Source organism: Tupaia chinensis, unplaced genomic scaffold, assembly GCF_000334495.1.
Source record: "Tupaia chinensis unplaced genomic scaffold, TupChi_1.0 Scaffold000161_4, whole genome shotgun sequence".
Classification (NCBI taxonomy): Eukaryota; Metazoa; Chordata; class Mammalia; order Scandentia; family Tupaiidae; genus Tupaia; species Tupaia belangeri.
In genome coordinates, this window is record NW_006159635.1 from 2,662,781 (window position 1) to 2,686,002 (window position 23,222).

The window sequence follows — 23,222 nt, forward strand, 5'->3', positions numbered from 1 at the left end:
TGCAGTAGGAAATGCCACTAAAGATTTTGTCTATGCTATTTGTCCAGTATTCAGGTTATCTAACTCTGTCTTCATGTGTAACCCTGCCACAGGCCTCAATTAGCTGACCTATGCAATTTTTGAGGGTTTATATTATTATTTTCAAACCCGGGAAGATTATGATGATGGATGAAGCATCATTATTTTTCAATTAGGATCCATTTCGATACCTCATCTTATCAAAGGTCTCTGATTTAGTTGAGTATTTTCTTTCTTTATTATCTCTCACTTCCGCCATTTTTCTATCAAGGAGGCCTACATCATAGCCATGATTCCTCTCTTATTTAACTCTTCTTTGTCTTATTTTTATCACTCATAAACTTAAAATTTCTTTAAATTTTTCAATTTAAGTATCTTATAATTCTATAAAATTAATGATTTAATAAATGTTTGGTGAATATTATGCATAGAAATATTTTAATTACCTGGAAAATTACTTATCTAAAATTCAGGGTATGGCATCATAAATGACTAAGATATAAAAACAATCTTTAATTCATACTACTGAAACACAGAACGATGCTTACTGCCAAACTCAAACATTTTATTAATGGTCAAACTGGTTTTAGGATAGACGTTTTACTTTAGACTGTCAAGTGATGCGTATCCTCAGCGCTCGCTTCTCGAACACTTGTAGGACACGGCACCATCACCTGAAAATACGAAAGTGTCACAAAACCTGACCGCTGCAGAAGATTAGAATACGATTTATGAAGCACATATACAGAGGAAAGAAAATTTCAAACATACACAAAGGAAAAACAAACAAACAAACAAAAAACAAACAAGCAAGAGAATTAGGAATGCACGGGTGTACTTGAGAATTAGGAAAAGTTTTCCTGAACTTCTCTCTTCTGGCTTGAGAGGAGAGAAGCTAGAAAGGCAATCCCAGGCGTGGACAGTGGGGGCACAGGCTATGGAAGTTCCTGGTTTAGAATGTGCATTTGCCTTTAGAAGACACGTTAGACTAGGAAATAGTGGTAGGCAAAGTCAGAAAGAAAGGTAGAAACAGTTAAAGAAGGAGCTCACGTTTCAGGATAAGTTGCTTCAATTCCTTTTACATTATTACATTATTTTTGCCAGATGATACATGTGCTCACTGAAGAAGAGGAGGAGGTAGAAGAGAAAAAAAAAGGAGACGAGGAGGAGAAAAGGAGGAGATGAAGAAACAGAGAGAGAGAGAGTGAGAGAGAGAGAGAGAGAAAACCACCCCCTAATAAGGCCTGGTCACACTGCAATCTTTTTTCCTCCATTTTTCCATCCTGTCAGGATTTCAGGCACACACATACATATGCCTGCCATAGTTTTCAAGCCACAGTGGTTGATTTTGAACTTGGTTCTGCCATATGGGCTACAGCTCCCTGTGCACAGAACTTAACCACTATACTACTGGGGCAGCCTCTTAATTTTAAATCAATTTCTGTTCCAAAGACAGCAGGATGCCACTAAGGGTTTAGAAAGAAGGAAAGTAAATATACACATTGCAGCAGTCCACGAAAAGTCTTGTTCCGGGTGCAAATAAAAGTCGTCATTCATACTACTATAATTTTAAGAAGCGATACAAAAAATAAATGGAGAAATTAATTTAACAATGAGAATTCTAATGAAGATTGCAGTTCCTTCGTAAGTTAAGTGGAAAAATAATCATAACATATAGCCTTTAATGAAAGTGAGAAAGAAAGCAATTAAAAACACTGAAGTCTGTTTTCTTCAATCAAATAAAAATTGCAGTTGGTGGACTTGGATCTATTTCCTGGACTTCGTTTTCTATGCACAGTGCTTTATAACTAGTCAATAGCATTGTAGATCAATGAAGAAAATGAATAGTGCACATTACGCTTTTTAACACAATATCATCTAGTGATTTATTGTCTTTGGATTAAATTAATGTTGCCCCTTCATTGAAAATGAACTTTCAAAAGTGAAGTTTCAGAAAAATCTAAAAGGTATGAGTATAATCCATTATCCCCTAAATTCATTGATGTAGTGGCAGAAGTTCTTTTTCCTATTATTATCACTGCTCAAACTGTGAGTGCAGTAAAGCACATTTCTTAAGCTGTGTTTTTATATACTACTTGTCATGGTAGACTTTCATTTCATGGTAATTTATCATTGTTCTAGTTCTACTCACATTTAATTATTTCAATGCCACAAATGCACATCACTGCAACGATGTGAGCAAAAGGGTTTTGTTTGAAGCAGTCAAGCCAATATTTTAGCTTAAAACTAAGAAAAGAGTATCCAAAAGGCAGAAAAATCTCTTAAAATACGTGTTTTACCTATAAACTCTGTAACACACATATTTTACTTAGAAGTTTTGAAGGTCTAGCAATTATTTCAAATTATAAATATTTATCATGGATGGAAAAACATGTTCATAGATGCGAAAGTTTACAATGTATTTTTTTCTTAAGATTTTTGTCATAGGGCACAGGCACTTGCCAGAGAGAGACAGAGACAGAGAGAAAGTGAGAAATCCCCCCTTCCCCCAGAGGATAGCCATGCCACAATCCCTTCTTCTCTGTGGCGCCATGAGATTTAGGGCACATGTACATACACATGTACCTGGCATGATTCTTAAGCTGCTATGTTTGAACCATGATCAGCCATGAAGACCAGAACCTCAGCCACCGTGCCACCATGCCACCTATTAGTCCCAGTCTCTTTTAAACATCGTGGTAAAAAGAATCATGGATTAGCCCAGCTATGGGGGTGCACAGATCATGCCTCCCCTGGGAAGACTGAAGACCACATGGGGGGCATGCATGGGTTTGGTTTTAGGGCCAACTTGAGCACCCAGTGCTGTTGCACACGCTGTAATCCCAGCTAATCAGGAGGACCATGACATAGCCAGACTCCATCAAAATTACCTCTCTCTGCTGCTCTCTGTCTCTCTCTCTCACAGACAAAGAGACAAAAATATTCATGGGGAATAATTGTATTAGTTTCAAAATCTTGCAATTTATAATGAGGTTTGAACAATTAAATGAATCCTATATATTTAACCCAATTACAATTATTTTAAAAAGGACTTAAGGTTGGTATTAATAGGGGTAGATGGTAGAATTCATAGAAATTTCTAGTGTATGTGGGTTTAAAGTAGCTTTGTTTTAGTATAGTAATATAATAAGTGATGGCTCCAGGATGGGCTGTTGAAAGTCAGATGCATCATAAATGTTTTTCTTTACCTTAAAATTCTCGATCAACATCACCACTGGAGATAATTTTTCACAGTGCCTTCTGATCCCCCAAAGTTCCAATATTCCAACCCATGTCATCAGATGACAAAGTATTATTACACTTGCTAGCATTATACTTCAATCTACAGATATGAAACGTAAAAGCTATGTTACGCAGCTTCATTTTCAATTTTCAATTCAATGACCATGTCTCACTGTTTGCCTTCATATATACACTTAAATGGGAGGTGGTCTTCACAGTCCGTCATTTGGATGCTATGACAGATTTTTGTCTCTTTCACACAGGCTTCCTAACTGGTTTCCTCTTTTCAGATCCACTCTCAATCTAATCCATATACCAATCAATTATATTGCTTCCTACAAAACTTAAAAAAAAATTTTTTTTAAGAAAAGATTTTTGCTACAGGGTGCACATACTTGCTGGAGAGAAAGAAAGCAAGAAATCACCCCTATCCCCAGAGGAGATAGCCATGCAGCAAACCCTTCTCGTCCATTCTCCTCTCAGAATTTTGGGCATGCATGTACACACACCCAGCATGAGTTTCAAGCTTCTGAGCCCAGGACTCAGACAGTGGTTGGCCATGTGGAAGTCCGGCAACGTAATCATTATGCCATCTGCTGACCCCCCTACAAAACTCCTTTAAAAATATTTGTAACCTTTCCATCCCAGCCAAAAATCTCCCATTAAACTAGAAACACACAAAAGTAGTTCTAATTCTTTGTATTTTTACTAGCTTTAGTTCAGAACCATGTACAAGAACTCACTATAAGCTCTGCATCACAAAAAGTTCTCACTCTTACTAGTCTCTGACCTTTCTAGTCATTTTTTTATTACAGATACAAATATATCCTGTGGACCTATGACCTGCAAAGACTTCTGGATCTCTGGAATTTGTTTTTTGTTATAAACACAATCTGGAGTTAGCTACCAGGCTAGGATCTCTTGATCAAGCCTGGGACAGGACTATCCACCTCCATAGCAGACTATCGTTGGGATTTTCTGTCCTAGGGTTGCACTAACAACTGCTAACACACCTTTTCTAAATTCTTGCTACTTTCTTTCTCATATATGTTTAATGCTGCTCATCACCTATAAGTTAGTTTAAATTATTTTATCATTTAAGGTATTTCCAGAGTCAGGTCTAACTTTTGTTTCTAATATCATCTCTCTTTTTTTCTTGAAAGGTTTTTGCTACTGGGCATGTGAGCTCGCCAGAAAGACAGAGAGAAACAGAGAGACAGAAAGTGAGAAATCACCCCCCGGGGGGATGTCCACACCACAATCCCTTCTCCTCCATTCTCCTCTCGGGATCTTGGGCATGCATGCACATGTGCCTAGTGTGAGTTTAAGCCACCGGGTCCGGGCGACATAGCCATTACGCCAACTGCTGGTCCCTCTAATGCCATCTTTAACTCCTTAACTTTGGAATACGAAAAATCCAAATACTAGTCCAACTGTCAACTGAAATATTTTAAGTAATTCTTATGTACTGCATTTTCTTAAACTGTTTTTCCTGTTCTGGAATGACTCTATTCTTCACCAAAATAAATCATATCTTCCTCTCAGAGTCCATTTTTGTAATCATGTCAACTCACAAAACTGTCTTCTTATTTGGATTTAGAAAAGCATTAAGTCAATCGACTGACTATTAATGTATCAGTGACAAAGTCACATTATATAATGATATTAAATTTTTCCTGCTTAAGTTACAGTTTTGAAAATGTAATGAAAATGGAAGCACTTCGAAGTCACGGAAATGTTGCAGTCATCTCTATACTGGATCTTTAGGACAGAGCTAGCATTACTGTACATGCATGGTACATTTTTCAGTGAACCAACCTGCTCCCATCGGCTTCTCCTAATAAATGTTTTGATTTCTTTCACTTGTAGGAACTTTAAGGTATTTATAACTATTGATAGATAGGACAAACTATTTCAGGTTTTCCTCTGAGTCATTTTCTTATTATTCCATATGCTTTCTCCTATTTCTCCACAATATACATTAGCTCATAGATTCCAGAATTCATGGCATTCCTTCTTCACATTGTGCCCTCTCACTTAAATAATCTTAAAATTGTTTTGTAATATTACATCACATACACTTCTTTATTGAAAATGAATGAGGCTTAAACTTTCAAAGCATTTACATCACAAGAATAATGAGTAGTTACAATGATGGAAAAAAAATAAAAATAAATTAGCAGTTTTAAAAAAATACATGCTGTATGCAAGATCCGAGACTTACACAACATCGTTCAACTCCAGTCGGGTGTCGGGAGATGGGTTAATCAGGATGTACGAGAGGGTACTTTGATGATCATTCATTTCATCTAGGAGGTAAATAAATGCCAAGGTTGTTATTCTACTTACAGGAAATTACAGGAATTATTTAGACCAGCTTGTGTTCAAACCATATAGCTGTCAATGAGAATGGGCCATAGTTTTACCCACAGCAGGATTGTGTACGTAGGTTTGACTTTTTCAAATTATTGTCATTGAAAATATTGGACAGGTACTCATTTTCTTGTTTCACTAGACGATAAAAAAAAGTATCTAATTCATTTTAGAACTGTTACAGTTATCATCTACTCTTTAAGTACTATGCTGAGAAAATATTTTTATGAAAGAAAAGGCTGGACAAGGTGTTTACTTGGTTTATTATGTCTTATCAATTACAAAAAGTAATTGTGGTTATGGATAGTCATCTTAGAAAGCTATATTCATATATCCAATTCTTCAAAAATTATCTAACCACACTGCATTTAGGAAACATGGTGGAGGGGCTAGGAAGTGGTGTGGTGGTTAAAGGTGCTGAACTCCCACATGGCCAACTGTGGTTCGAGTCCTGGACCTGGTGGCTTGCTATCTCACTCTCTCTTTCTCTGTATCTTTCTGGTGAGTGCATGTATCAAATTAAAATAATAATAATAATAATAATAATAATAAAAAAATAATAATAAATTATATTAAAAAAGAAACATGATAGAAATGTGTAAGGAAGGCTAATGTTGCTACATATGTCTGACTTAATTACATGATAAGTTTGCTATGACCCATCCTAATGTCTTCCCAGAAAGTAAAGAACTTTACAATCCATTATTTGGATGCTGTTACAGATTCCTGTGTCTCTCACACCTGCTTCCAAACTGGTTTTCTTCTTTCAGGACCACTCCCAACCCAATCCATGTACCAATTAATTATATTGATTCTTATTCCATAGAATAGAATTGAGCCATAAGTTTTAAGGGAAGCGTATTATTGAATCATTTGTTTTTCTTCTAAAACAATATTTCTGTAAAATAAATGGCTACCTGTACCCTACGGATATTATTAATTCACTCTGAAGACATTCTCAGGCTGCAAGGTTGGAAAAGTGACTTAGGAGTTATATAGGGAATCAAAAAAAGTAACAACTAAGGAGTCTAAACTGTTTACATTTAATGTTTATCAAAAGAGATAAAGCCTTGTGGACATGTACTTCAATAAACATGATTCCTCCCAAGGGTAAAGTTTGGAATCTATGAGGCTGTTCAGAAAAATTCTGCTGCAGAGCCATGCAGAGCCATGCAGAGCCATGCCTCTAGTGACTTCACTTAGAGTCGAGAGCGGCTCGATGGAAACACTGATTTTCACAGTTTGATCCAAATGCTAAGACTACATTTTATGCCAAAAGAAATATATCAATACTCAAATAATCACATTAAAATAAAATTAAGTTCTTTTAAGGCCACATAGCTGGCCCTTGTAAAACAGCTTGCTTTACCATAATATATATTATTTTCATAAAAGGTTGACCACTGTGTTCATCTGATTGGAAGCCCATCACTTGAATATGAAGCACTTACTATTTTCAGTGATGCTATTTTTAAGTTGTACCCTAGCTTTAAAGTCTATACACCAAAACTTTATCTTAGAAGACAGAATAACTGAACCCACCATAAGTTTGCCAGTAAAACTCTAATACTCTTAAACTCATCAAATTAATATTCAAGTTAACAAAATAGAATTGGCCACTTTTCTGTGGGGTAGATACAGAGAATTGTGTCATGGCTTAGTGTAAGGATTGCCAGCAAAAGAGAGAATGCCTAGTAAGCTCTGAATTTCAGATAAATAACTTACACTAGTTTTTAACAAAAACTGTCCCAAATATTACATGTGACATACTTATAGAACTGAATCATAAGTTTTAAGAGTAGTGTATTGTTGAATAACTTGTTTATCTTCTAAAGCAATACTTCTATGTAAAATAAGTGGCTGCCTGCACCCTATTAAATTTATTAATTCACTCTGAAGACATCCTCAGGCTACAAGGCTGGAAAGGTGGCTTGGAATTATATAGGGAATCAAAAAAGGTAACATCTAAGGAGTCTCAACCATTCACATTTAATATTTATCAAAAGATATCATTTTTACCAAAAGACACAAATCTTATTTGATGTTTATCTGAAATTCAGATTCCACTGGGAATCTTTTATGTGTATTTGGTGAATTTGGCAATCATACTTAGGATAGATGGGGAACTCAACTGATGAGAGCTTGAAATTTCAATGACTATATAATGATGTTTACTTCAAATTAGGTACAATTCCAACTCAAAACATGTACTAGCAAAAGATTAATAGGATTATTTCTTTATATAAACAGCAATTTTCATTCGTGCATGCACTTTGAAAGATTTTGCCCTGGTATGAATTTTCACAACTGTTATGCAAAGGAACAGAAATTGATAGTGCCCTGTGGAAACTGAATCAAAAGACTAAACTGTAGAGGGTCTATTAGAAAACCTCCATCTCATCTACCAGTGTCTAACTCTGTTTCTTATATAAACAATAGCATTATTGAACTGTGATACAGAAAACACAATTGAGCAGGTAACTTCTTAGTCAATATCAATACCCAACCTTTCTCTTTGATTATTAACAGGATGTTGTACTCATTTTTGGTTCTGGAATCAAGCCAAAAATCCATTGGTGACCTAGTTTGCCTTTTAAAAATGTAAAAATTGTCTAGATAACTGAGAAATTCCAACAGTAGATATAATTCTTGTGTCAATATTTTGTTCTGCTTAAGTAGTGTGTTGTACTTATCACACAGAAGACATTAACTTTTCTATAGACTATAGAAATTGAAGCAAATGTTCTACTTATGTGCTCAATTCAATGATTCCACGTGACTTAATTAAGACATGGCTAACACCATAGTAAGAGCCTCTCACCCCTTGTTTCTTTCCTTACTCCTGACTGACTTTTACTCAGGCAGAAGGAATGACCTATCTTTTGATTTAGGTTAAAAGAAGTCACTGAGTTCAAAGCCATACTCTCTTCTTCCATGTCTGCCTCAGCATAAAGTTTGGACCTCCTTGCTGTCCACCATGCTGCTCTAGGAAGGCCTGCAGTTCTCTCTCTCTCTCTCTCTCTTCCTCTGTGACTTTAAGAATTAGGAGATTATTGGGGACCTGCAGGTGGCATGGTGGTTAAGGTGCTGGACACTCCCACATGACCAACCACAGTTCAAGTGCTAGATCTGATGGCTTGCTTTCACACTTGCCCTATCTCTCTCTCCCTCTATGTCTCACTCTGATCAAATTTAAAAAATGGATAATAAGTGAATAAACAAAAATGAAATAAATAATTCTTTTGAAAAATAAAATAAAAAAAAAATAAAATCCTATTGTGGTCATACACAAAAGTCATTCTCAACAATAGTTTTCAACTCTAAGTCTGGTATTTTTTTACTATTGATCATTCTCTATGGTTGTTGTTATTTCTTAATTCTGGAGAGGCAAATATTGTAGGTTTGTTGTGTCTTTAAGACTCTATCATAATAATTACCACTGACTATGGCCAAAACATAAGTTAATTAAATAAGGTTGTAAACCAAAAATATAATGCCATATTTACTGAATAAAATAAATTCGAATACTAAATTTTTCTTCATGAATTATAGAATCAGGACTCCTTTTCCTAAGCAATAAAAATATTTCCTATAGGCCTGCTGTGAATATAGTCACTGTGTTCCTGATAACTAACCTCAGAACTCAGCAAAAGAAAAAGCACAATATAATTTTATTTTCATTAAATTTTTTTGCTTAATCTTTGGTATAATTATTTTAATGTATTTTTTAAAAACTGGTAATTTATCTTAACATTTTGTCTACCATTACAGCTACTTACTATTCTTGTGCAAAATCAAAAAGGTACTAGAATATTAAACTTTTTCTTTTTTCCATAGTTATTTATATTTAATCACTGTACATCTTTACAGTGTAAATGTTTTTCCTAGCATGAATACAGTGCATGTTTACCAAGTCAGAGACATTACTATATACATTATCATCAACATATAACTTTTCATTTTTGTATTTCTTAAATGTTTTGTTTGTTTTTCCCTGATCCCCTAAACTTTAAAATAAATGATATAAAATAAAATTTAAAGATTGCTAGTAGTATTTACAAAGAAACTGGGATATACCATTATTCAATCAAAATATTCAGGTAGCAAATATTCTGCTTAGAATTGTTTGAGTAGATGGATCATATTAGAAAAGAAAAGGAATAACTGAGTCCTATTCCACAAAATAATTGAAACCTATCCCAAACCAGTGAATTTAACCTGTTTTGTTTTTCATTTTCATGTTGAAGTTTTCATTTTATTTATTTTTTTTGCTATAAGGTGTGCATGCTCATCAGCGACAGAGAGAGAGAGAGAAAGAGAGAGAAAGTGAGAAAGCATCCCCCCAGCCCCCTAGGAGACATGGTCACATCACAGACTGACTTTTACTCAGGCAGAAGGAATGACCTATCTTTTGATTTAGGTTAAAAGAAGTCACTGAGTTCAAAGCCATACTCTCTTCTTCCATGTCTGCCTCAGCATAAAGTTTGGACCTCCTTGCTGTCCACCATGCTGCTCTAGGAAGGCCTGCAGTTCTCTCTCTCTCTCTCTCTCTCTTCCTCTGTGACTTTAAGAATTAGGAGATTATTGGGGACCTGCAGGTGGCATGGTGGTTAAGGTGCTGGACACTCCCACATGACCAACCACAGTTCAAGTGCTAGATCTGATGGCTTGCTTTCACACTTGCCCTATCTCTCTCTCCCTCTATGTCTCACTCTGATTAAATTTAAAAAATGGATAATAAGTGAATAAACAAAAATGAAATAAATAATTCTTTTGAAAAATAAAATAAAAAAAAAATAAAATCCTATTGTGGTCATACACAAAAGTCATTCTCAACAATAGTTTTCAACTCTAAGTCTGGTATTTTTTTACTATTGATCATTCTCTATGGTTGTTGTTATTTCTTAATTCTGGAGAGGCAAATATTGTAGGTTTGTTGTGTCTTTAAGACTCTATCATAATAATTACCACTGACTATGGCCAAAACATAAGTTAATTAAATAAGGTTGTAAACCAAAAATATAATGCCATATTTACTGAATAAAATAAATTCGAATACTAAATTTTTCTTCATGAATTATAGAATCAGGACTCCTTTTCCTAAGCAATAAAAATATTTCCTATAGGCCTGCTGTGAATATAGTCACTGTGTTCCTGATAACTAACCTCAGAACTCAGCAAAAGAAAAAGCACAATATAATTTTATTTTCATTAAATTTTTTTGCTTAATCTTTGGTATAATTATTTTAATGTATTTTTTAAGAACTGGTAATTTATCTTAACATTTTGTCTACCATTACAGCTACTTACTATTCTTGTGCAAAATCAAAAAGGTACTAGAATATTAAACTTTTTCTTTTTTCCATAGTTATTTATATTTAATCACTGTACATCTTTACAGTGTAAATGTTTTTCCTAGCATGAATACAGTGCATGTTTACCAAGTCAGAGACATTACTATATACATTATCATCAACATATAACTTTTCATTTTTGTATTTCTTAAATGTTTTGTTTGTTTTTCCCTGATCCCCTAAACTTTAAAATAAATGATATAAAATAAAATTTAAAGATTGCTAGTAGTATTTACAAAGAAACTGGGATATACCATTATTCAATCAAAATATTCAGGTAGCAAATATTCTGCTTAGAATTGTTTGAGTCGATGGATCATATTAGAAAAGAAAAGGAATAACTGAGTCCTATTCCACAAAATAATTGAAACCTATCCCAAACCAGTGAATTTAACCTGTTTTGTTTTTCATTTTCATGTTGAAGTTTTCATTTTATTTATTTTTTTTGCTATAAGGTGTGCATGCTCATCAGCGACAGAGAGAGAGAGAGAAAGAGAGAGAAAGTGAGAAAGCATCCCCCCAGCCCCCTAGGAGACATGGTCACATCACAATCCCTTTTCCTCTTGGAATTTTGGGCCTGCATACACATGTGCACAACGTGTTTTTCAAACATTGAGTCTGGGTCAGCCATGTAGAATCCAACTGCCTTAGCTATCATGCCACTGGCTGACCCCATTTTGAAGTATTTTAAGTCAACTTTTGAAGAGGAGAATAAAACTTGAAAAGAAAGAAATCTAAATATTACCTACGTTCATATAGGTAACCATTAAATAACATTCTTGTTATGGGTTGAATACCGCTACCCACCCCCACCCATTCCTAAACACTGATGTTACCATATTTGGAGAGAAAGCCTTAAGGGGAAATTAAGGCTAATTGAGATCTGTAGATTTGGACCTTGATCTAATAGGACTGGTATGTGCTTGCTAGGAATGCATGCACATAAGGGCAAAGGCCACATGAGGACACAGCAGGAAGGCACCATCTGTAAACCAAGAGGACAGAACTCAGAAGAAACCAACCCTTTGGGCATCTTGACTTTAGACTTCCATTCTCCAGAACTGCGAGAAAACAGACTACTATAATCTAAGCCATCCAGTATAGGGTATTTTGCTCTGGCATCCCTGCTACTCTAACACAATACTAACACAATATATACCTATTATATGATATTGAATCAGAGAGACATTTTGTATGGCACAAAAGTATCAGTAGGAAGCTGTTCTGGAGAGACTCTTGAGGCCAGTCCCATAGCACAGCTATTACACACCGAAACTGGATCCCACCTGGCTGAGCAGAGTTCTTTGGATTTGTTTTTAAATAATATAATGTTTAGATTTTAATTTCAATGTATTTTGTTTTGTTTTCTCAATTATGAGGATTTCTTTTAGCTAACATATAAAACATATACCTGGGTCTTCTTTTATTTTTCTTTATAGATTTTTGCCATAGGGCATGTGTGCTCACTGGAGAAAGAGGCAGACAGGGAAAGTGAGAAATCATCCCCTGGGGGATAACCATGCCAGAATCCCTTCTTCTCCTCCTTGGATTTTGGGCATACATGTAGATGTGACCTGTGGTGAATTTCAAGCTGCCAGGTCCAGGACTCAAACCTTGGTCAACTATGTGTAGGTCCAGAGCCTTAACCATCATGCCCCCCTGCTGGCTCTATAACTCCCTACTCTTAAATAATGTATCACTTCAAGTGTAGTGTAATAACCTTACTACATTTTACATCCATTTCTTCTTCTCATTATTTCATTATTTGAGTTAATTTTTTTTTTTTAATTTTTTGGAGAAATTTTTGCTATAGGGTGTGTGTGCTTGCCAGAAAGACAGAGAGACAGAGACAGAAAATGAGAAATCACCTCCCCACCTGGGGTGGAAGGCCACGCCACAATCCCTTCTCCATTCTCCTCTCGGGATCTTGGGCACACATGCACATGTGCCCAGCGTGAGTTTAAGCCACTGGGTCCAGGACTCGAACTGTGGTCAACTACATGAAAGTCCAGCTATATAAACATTACGCTAACTGCTGGTCCCCCATTATTTGAGTTATTATTGTCATAATTCTTTTTATATCTGCTATAAAGTTAAAATGTTTGTTATTAGTTTGCTTTAAGCAATAAATTACCTTTTCACATAATAAAAATGTATCTTTTTATATTTACCCATATACCTAACAGTTCTTTTGTCTAGATTCAAATGCCACATGCCTCACTTTCTTTTATCATATTTTCATACCACAGATTTGCTATTGAGGAATCCCCTCAGTATTTGTCCAAACTGTCTTTTCTATCATTTTAGAAAGATATTTATATTGTGATAGAGATCTAGGTAGACTATTTTTTTCAGAGCTTTAAAGCAGATTTTTACTGTTTTTTTTTGTTGTTGTTGTTTTTGTTTTTGCAAAGTTCCTAACAAAAGGTCTGTTGTCACTTTAAATACATGTTCCTTGTTCATAAAATGCCTTTTCCTCTGGATCCTTTTGAGCTTTTTGTTTTTTTGTTTTATCACCTGATCTTAGCAATTCTATAAGTTGCAAATTGTCATTTTATACACATGTGCATGTGCACGCACACATACCAAACACATTTATGCACACACAAGAAGTCTTGGAAAAAGTCAGGGAAGACGTACATTAAAATAAACTTGAATTTTAAGTCCATTTTTCATGAACTTCTTGAAGTCCTCTCTTGGATGTGCGTGTGTGTGTGTGTGTGTGTGTGTGTGTGTATGTGTGTGTGGACACACACACAGCTTGGATTTTAGTGAGCTTCTTGGCTCTTAAGTAGATTTTTTATCAAATTTGGAAAAATTTTGGCCATTATTTCTTCAAAGATCCATCCTCTTATCTCTTTCTGGGGTTTCAATTACATATATTTTAGAATGTTATCAATCTATTAGCAACTCAGAAGAAATGGAATCAAAAGCATGCACACACGCACACACAAATCCTTTCTTTTTATCTGGAACAAATTAGTTTGGAAGAAGAAACATGCAAAAATAGCTAGGAAAATACTGAAAAAGAATGCAGGAACCTATCACCCTACTAAATATTAAACTACAATATAAAGTCTCTATAATTAAAACAGTGGGTGCTTTTGCCTGAATAGGCAGAAAGACCATGGTAACACAATACAGGCTAGAAATAGACACAATTACATGTATAAATTAGGGACATAGAAGTCATTGAAGGAGAGGGTGTATTTTAATAAGCAATGTTGCATAACTAAATATGAAAAAATAAACTGGAAAAGATTAAAATCTGTCCTCCTGTTCCTTTATGCACCAGGATAAATTCCAAATCAAGCAGATATTTAAGTACACATTGTGAGACCAAATAAGTACTAAAAGAAAACACTGGATAATTTCTCTTTAAATCGAGAAAAAGGAAAACTTCGCTATTACTCAAAAATCAATAAGCAATAAGAGAAATGATTTAAAAAATTACCCTTATAACATTAAATAACAAAAGTAAAGAAAAAGGACTAAGTATGAAAGAAATACCTGAAATCTATATCTATATCTATATATGCTAATATATTAGGTAGTCAGAAAAGTCACTATGTATTTTTCTATGTTCTTCTATGTAAAAATGTGTCGTGACTTTTCAGACAAGCCAATATGTATATAAAACTATCCTAATAGATAAGCTTATATACAAGTCTTTAAAACCTGGATACAGAAAGAAATAGTTCACTGAAAAGAGCTCTTAATCATATGGAAAAAATGCTCTGCTTCACCATAATTCAAAGGTACATTGAGATACCACTGATGCCTTGTCCCTTATATTTGCAAAACATAACAAAGTCTGACAACATATTCTATTGACGAGATTTTGAAAAAACAGACTTTCTATGTTATACTGGCAGAAATACAAAATGGTACAAACCTAAGAAAGAAAGTTTGATAAACTGCAAAATGAAAATATACATTTAATCATCAATCTGATAATCGCACTTTTAGAAGTCCATCCCAATGATGCCCTAGAAAAAATGTTTAAAGATGTGCACATAAATCTGTTCACTGCAGGACTACTTGCAATTGCAAAGGACATAAAGGACTAGTTAAATTTACAGGTGCATCTGCAGCTGTGAAGAGAAATTAGAACTATTTCGATAATCTAATACTGTTAAATGAAAGAAGTAACATGAGGAAAAATGAACAGGTCATTTAACATCTACAGTTTAAAATTCATTTTTTTAAGTGGATGTACAAACTATAATTTTATTCTTCCCAAGAGGAAAGGAGAAGATTCTGTGATGGAGACCAGAATAGATGTTAAATTTCTTTCAGCCTCCCCTACATTCAACATTACTGTGAGCTAGTCAGTTTATATTACCATAAAATATTACACTTTAAGAAAGCAATCCTTAAACATTGAAAACAAAGCTGAACCTAATTTTATACCCAATTAGTGGTATAACTACACCAAGTACAACTACCCTAAGCCTTAAAAAGGAGTCATTTTACTATATATTTTTGCTGGGCTATTGCCTCAAGAATGCATAAATAAAAGAAAAATACATGTTTTTAGTAATTATAATGTTAATATTAGCATGAAACTATTATTCTGGGACTGTGTTATGCATACTGTGAAGAAATATAATATAAAATTATAATTCTAACATGTCTATTGTTGACAACCACTAGTCTCATTGTAGGCTAAAAGAAGTATAGATATAGGAAATATTAAACATACACCCTATATAGCCTGAATTTTAATTTTAAAGATCTTTGCAAACCCAGATATTTTTTCCTCCCTATCATCTGCCTATCATCTATCTATATCTATCTTCCTGTCATCTTTCAGTCTATTCACCTACCTGCCCACCTGCCTATGTATCTATCTATATTTTAGCTCTGTCCACTGAAAAGACCTAGAAACAAAGACAAACCAATAAAATTGAGGACTGCTAAATTATGATCATGACCTTAAAATACTGTTTTCCAATTAAAAAATAGAGGTACTTGAAGGAATAACTTATTCCAGGTGGGATGATTTGGTCTGCATGCAGCAAGGGAAGTTTATCAAAGACAACTGCTGTTAAGAAGAAAGGCCTCCAGAGACCATTTGAAGAGGCTCTCCTAGTAGGCAAATTTAGGACAAACTGTGATAAAGAAAAGCAATTAGCTATTACTTAGACTAAGAAAAAAGAGAGAAGACCCAATAAGTAAAATCAGAAATGAAAAAAAGAAACATTACAAGTAATACCACAGAAATACCAAAGATTAGAAGAGATTATTCTGGATAAACTATATGCCAACAAGCAGGAATATCTAGAGGAAATAGATAAATTCCTGGACACATACAATCTGCTAAAACTGAATCTGGAAGAAACAGAAAGTCTGGACAAACCAATAACAAAAAATGGCACTAAATCAATAATAAAAAGTCTTCCAACAAAGAAGGGCCCATGACTGGATGACTTTACCACTGAATTTCACAAATCTTTTTAAAAAGACTTGATACTGATTTTTGTCAAATTATTTCAAAAGATTCAAGTAGAAGGAATCCCCTCAAATTCATTTCAGGAGACCACCTTAACATAATACTAAAAGCAGAAAAGAATGAAACAAACTACAGACCAATCTCCCTGATAAACATAGATGCAAAAATCCTAAACTAATACTAGCAAACTGAATTCAACAACACATCCAAAAGATTATACATTATGACCAAGTGGAATTTGTCCCAAGAATGCCAGGATGTTTAACACATGTACATCAATAAATGTGACACATTACACTAATAAAGTGATAGATAAAAAACACATGGTTACATAAATTGATGCAGGTAGTATTAAATAAAATACAACTTTTTTTTTTTTTTTTTTTTTTTTGATTAAGCATCTTAGGTCAGCTGTGGTGTGGTGGGAAAGGGAGATGGCTCTCACATGGCTGACTACACAGTTTGCAATCCGGACCTGGCAGCTTCTAAAACAGGCCAAGTGTGTACGACTTTCCCAAATTCCCAAAGGAGAAACGGAGAAAGGACTGCAGCACGATGATCTTCCATGAGGGTGCTTTTGCACTTTCTCTCTCTCCCTCTGTCTCTCTGGCAAGTGCACATACTTTCTAAAACTTAAAGAAACAAACATACAAAAAATAAACTTAACAAACTAGGTATAGAAGACACATATCACAACACAATTAAGGCTACATATGATAAAGCCATAGCTAACATTATATTGATTGAGGAAAGATGGAAAGTTTTTCCTCTACTAACTAGAACAAGACAAGGATGGCCATATTCTCCATTCAACATTTTTCTGGAAGTCTTAGCTAAAGCAACTGGGCAAGAGAAAGAAATTAAGGACATCCAGATAGGAAAAGAGAGAGATTAAACTCCCCCGATTGCAGATGATATGCTCATATATATAGAAAAATCTAAAGAGTATATTTTTAAAAAAAAGAAAGAAAGAAAAGAAAAAAGCAAAAAAAACTGAAGTCAGTAAATTGCAGGATACAGAATAAACATACAAATGTAGTAGATTTCTTGCACATCAATTATTAACTGGATGAACAAGAATTAAAAAAGAGCAATTTTTTAAGTGGTCTTTGCCTTAGAGATGTATGTGCTCGCTGGAGAGAGAGAGAGACAAGAGAGAGAGGGAAAATGAGAAATCACCCCCTGGTGAAGGGCGACTTGGAATCCCTTCTCTTTCATTATCCTCCTGGGATCCTAGCATATATACATGCACATGTGCCTGTTGTGAGTTTCAAGCCACCGTATATATGCACATGTGCCTGGTGTGAGTTTCAAGCCACCAGCTTCAGGACTTGAATTGTGATCGGTCATGTGGGAGTCTAATGACATAATTGCTATGCCATCTGCTGGCCTCCAAAATAGAATTCCAAGACTGGCTCTACGGTCTACTAGTTAAGAGAATTGAATCCCATATGCTAACTGAAGAGTTCAAATCCTGTCCCTCACAGCTTGAGAGACACCCCAAACGTGTGAATGTGACATTGGGAGTGGTTACTCCCTCGTCCTGTTCCTCACAGCTTGAGAGACACCCCAAATGGGTGAATGTGACATTGGGAGTGGTTACTCCCTCTTCCTTGCTCTTTCTATGTGCCTCTTTCTGGTGAGCACACACATCTGACAATTAAAAATTTAACTTATAATAGCAACAAGGAAAATAAAATACCTAGGAATAAGTTTAACCAAGAAAGTAAAAAATCTTTACAACAAAACAATGAAATATTGGGAGGGGAAAGTTAAAAAGACACAAAATATGGAAAGATATCCCTTGTTCATGAATGGAAAGAAATCAATATTGTTACAATGTCAATAATACAAAGTGATCTACAGATTCAACGTAATCTCTATTAAAATAAGAATGGCATACTTTACAGACATAGATAAAATGGTAATCATTTTTGCACGAATATAAAAAGGACCCCAAATAGCAAAAGGTAACCTGTGAAAAAAGAACACTGGAAGCATCACAGTACCTGACTTCAAAATACCATAAAGCTATACAAAACCAAACTACATGGTCCTGACACAAAAATAGACACAGTGAAAAACAGAATGGAGGGGGCAGCAGGTGGAATGGTGGTTGAAGCACTGGATTCCCATATGGCTGACTGCGGTTCTAGTCCTGGACCTGGTGGCTTGCTTTCTCACTTTCCTTCTCGCTCTCTCGGTCTCTCTATGGTACAATGAAATAATAATAATAATAATAATGATAATAATAGAGAAAATTAAATAAAAATGATTCTTAAAAAAAAAAAACAGAAGAGAATAGAAAATCCAGAAATAAACACAAACGTAATGCCAACTGATTTTTGACAAAAGTCCCAAAAACATTCATTGGGAAAAGAGTAGTCTGCTAATAAATGGTTCTTGGAAAACTCAATTACAATATACAAAAGAAAGAAACTATACCACTATCTTACCGAAAAATAAATAAAAATGGATTAAAGACTTAAACCTCCAAACCATGAAATTATTAGAATAAAACATGGGAAACAGTTCAGGACAATGGTTTGGGTAAAGGTTTTTTAAAAGAAGACCCCCAAAAGCACAGGCTACAAGAACAACATGAGACAAATGCAATTCAATAAAACTAAAAGGCTTCTTCTCAGCATAGAAACAATCAACAAAGTGAAGAGACCACTTACAGAGTGAGAAAAATATCTGCAAGTTAATTATCCAACAAGGGACTACTAACCATAATATACAAGGAACTGAAGCAGCTCACAGAAAAACAAACAAGTAATTTAATTTAAAAATGAGCCAACAATTAGAAAATAGATCTGTTGAAAGAAGACATATGAATGGCCAATAAATATATGAAAAAAAAAGATCAACATCACTAATCATCAGGGAAATGAAAACTACAATAAGATATTATCTCACCCCAGCTAGAATGGTTATTATCCACCTCACCAAAACCAAAAGCTCAAAGGATAACAAATGCCAGCAAGGTTGTGGAGAAAGAAAATTCTTACACGATGTTGGTGGGACTGTAATTTAGTATAGCCATTATGGAAAACAGTATGCCAATTATTCATTAATTTCAAAATTAGGACAATTTCATGATCTAGTAATCCTACTGGGTATATACCCCCAAAAATGGAAATCAATATGTTGAAGAGATTCTCATATCTATTGGGGCATTACTCACCATAGCTATGAATGAATAAAGTGTGGTATATATACACAATGAAATATTAGTCAGTCATTAAGAAGGAGAAAATTCTGTCATTTATAGCTACATAGACAAAATGGCAGGAAATAATGGTAAGTAAAATAAGCCAGGAACTAAAACACAAATATCGTGTGTCTTATTTTTAAGTCAAAACTTCAACTGCATAGAAGTGGAAAGTGCATCAGTGGATCAGTGGATACCAGAAGCAAGGAAGAGGCAGGGAAGAGGGATGGAAGAATTTGGTTAGCAGATACAGGAGAGCAGGTAGATGAGCAAAATGAGTCCTGAAGTACTGTGACTAGTAGAATATGGTTGATGACGATTCAATGTACACTTCAAAATAGCTGGAAAAAAGAATTTTAAATGTTCACTGTATAAAATAACAATAAATATTTGGGATCATGGATACATTTATTGCCTGATTTGACCATTGCACATTGGGTATGTATACTAAAAAACCACACTATACATAATAAACATCTATAACAATTATATGTCAATTAATTTTTTTTTTTTCAGAGAGAGAGAGGTAGGGAAAATGAGGAATCACTCCCCAGGGAGGATGGCCACACCTCAGTCCCTTCTCCATTCTCCTCTCAGGATTTTGAGTACACATGAACTTGTGCCTGGACTGATCCTCAGGCCACGGGATCCAGGACTCAAACTGTGCAGTTGGCCATGTGGAATCCAGTGCCTTACACCATGCCACCTCTGGCCTCTGTCAATTAAAATTTTTAATTTAAAAAAAGAAAGAAAATAGACTCAGAGAAGTTTGACAATTCAACATATCTACTGATAGATGCTAGAATTTGATTTCTATAAATGTGAAGTTCTATTTCTAGTGCCAAGAACAGTGCCCAGCACTAAGAGGGCATCCAAAAATATCTGTTGAATGGATGAATTATGTACACTAGGAACACATGTGTACAGTCCATGATGCATTAGATTCTGTTTTGATTATCGGTACGTTATTAGAGGTGCCCATTATGTGCTTTTAGAATAAACTAATGGACTTATGGGTTCATAGAATGGAGAGAGATAGGAAACAAAAAAAGAGAGAGGAAAAAAAGATGGATAAAATCAGTTCTTCCTTTCTATAAGAAGAATATGAAAATGAAATTAACAAAATATAATAAAAATAAACCATAGAGAATAACTAAATGCAAGGTACCTGTTAGAGGGTTCATTAGCAAAAACTTAATATGTTCTCTGGTGATGCTCCCATTGCAGCCAGCTCCTGCATTTTGGGTCTCTTAAGAGTCAAACTGTTATCTGCGACACTGCTTACAGGACCAGCCTAGGGTTACAATGTTCATGAAAAACAACTGGAACGTGGAAGAGCAAGCATTTACTAGAACTTTTTATAAAAGAAAAAGTAGCTGAATGATACCTAACAGAAGTACATATACATATAGGACTATAATCCTATAAGAAATATATTTATGTTTAATGTCATTAAGTTGGCAGATAGCTATTAGTGAATTTCTAGAATGAGGATCCTTTTTCATTTAATTTGATTTTAATGTAAGACATGAAATGTAGTTATATGAAAATTACTGGTCCCAGATGAGTTCATATTCTCCTTTAGTAACTAAACTATAGTTATGAATTTTAACTGCAGGTGGAATCCTGACTCCCACACATTTCAGGTGTGTGTCCTTGAGCAAGGTCTCGACCTCCAAAAGTCAAATTCCTGAAGGGTGATGTGAAACACCTACATAATAGGAGTTATAAGGAGTAATGAAAAAATATATAGAAAGCATCTAGTGTAGTTCCTGGCACAGAATAGTTTTCAGTTTTTTTTTTTTCTGTTCAAAGAAACACAGATAACTTCTCTTAAACTCTAATTCAATAATTAAATTTTATCTCTATGAACACTGCCTCAAATTGAGACTTTTAATAATAAGGATGAGATGAGAGTAAATATTAATCACATTTTATTTTATCCTATTGACATTGTCTTCAGTCCTGGTTAGCCCAAGTTTCATATAAAAAAACACCTATTTATCTATTGTTTTTTCTATAAACTGGCCAAATTTCTTTTCAAAATAAAATCCATACAGTGATAAATGGCACATTTTAAAGTTACCTTTGCATTTTTTGTTTAAGCTGTATATATTGATAAATGATCTATATGGCAATCACAAATCAAAAAAGGAGACTAAGAATTATTAAGGCAGATTCGTACTACATGAGATAAAGCTAAGCTTTACGATCATTTGAGCTTCAAAATTAAATCATTTGAAGACTATTTTTTCTGGACCATAAGAAAGTACACAAACTTTACAAGAACGTTTTATCTATGGCTGGTACAATTAGTTATTTATCAATACTTCAAATTCATTTTATCCCTAGGATAAGATGTGAGTGTGTGAGTATTTAAGGGAAGCTTTGGAACCAGAGAGACCTGGATGTAAATCTCAGCTCTGATATTAACAAGCTAATTAGTAAATTATTTGACTTAATTTCTTCATCTCTAAAATGAGGACAGAGGGTCTGCCTCAGAGAGTTTTTGTGAAAATTAAAATTGATATATACCATGTGTAATGGGTTCAGCATGGCACCTAAAGGACTAAATAAATGCTTTTAAAATGAGCATCTTATTTTTACTACTGTCACTTAAATTTTTTGCGGGAGATATGTGTCACTAGTGCCTACAAATGAACCTGTGAAACAAAAATGCAGTTCTTTACTAAATTAAAGCCAACTATTTAACTACTAATGGCAAGAAATCACAAGTCCATATATACAGTAGTTTTAAAGAGCATACCATATCCCACTGTAGAAAGACCCAAGTGTTTCATTCTATTTTTCACAAGTTCAGCAAGCTCTTGTCTTTCTGACCTCCTGTAGAGGTTCAGTCGCTGCTGGGTTATTTTTTCAGCTGTTTTACCAGAGTGTTTTGGACCTTTCCTGCTCAGTCTTCGGGCCCACTGCATGCTCTTTCTCCGCAGCAAAGGATGGTCTGACTGGTCACTGGAGGTGGAGTTGCGGTGGTTGCTGCGGTGGTGCCCTTGTTCTTTGGAGTCTTTGGTATCTTCCCAGTCTTCTACACTGATAGATATTTGAGACTTTAAAGGAAAAAAATATTGGTAATTAGATATGTTAGGAATAATTATAGCCTGGAGCTGAAGTAATATTTATGTGCTAATATCTTGGGGTAGTTAAAGATCTACTTACGAGAGTTTCCACAGAAAGAGCAAAATTGAAAATTTTGATTCTAATTTTCTGTTAAAAATGTTATTAGAAAATGTTTTTGTACACTCATATATGAACCAGATAAAATATCTGCATCCTCTAATACAAGTTTTTGTCAAGACTCAATTATTTTATCCATAAGGGTTTCCTTATCATAAATGACTCAAATACACAGTTTGATAAAATAGCAAAAACAAAAAACTAAACATTTTATGTTATTCAAATCAAGTACAAATAATGATCTTTTCTATACCTACTATATGTATTTACATTCAATTTAAATAAATATTAGAACATTGTTTTATTTTTTAATTTATAATTTTTCAAGCTTTTTAATGATTGCTCTTTCTAAAGGTGTTTCTAGAATAAA

At 34.4% G+C, this 23,222-nt stretch overlaps 1 protein-coding gene across 2 annotated transcripts in view; it reads right to left on the reverse strand.

The window, feature by feature from the left end:
* KCNT2 (potassium sodium-activated channel subfamily T member 2) overlaps nucleotides 1–23,222 on the reverse strand; it is a 386,489-nt gene that overhangs the window by 2,792 nt on the left and 360,475 nt on the right. For both annotated transcript variants that reach the window (XM_014586847.2, XM_006146032.3), the window contains 2 exons: nucleotides 22,425–22,725; nucleotides 5,486–5,570 (listed from right to left, as the gene is read on the reverse strand). In XM_014586847.2, the coding sequence (XP_014442333.1) occupies nucleotides 5,486–5,570; nucleotides 22,425–22,725 (386 nt within the window). The remainder of the gene's footprint in view (nucleotides 1–5,485; nucleotides 5,571–22,424; nucleotides 22,726–23,222) is intronic.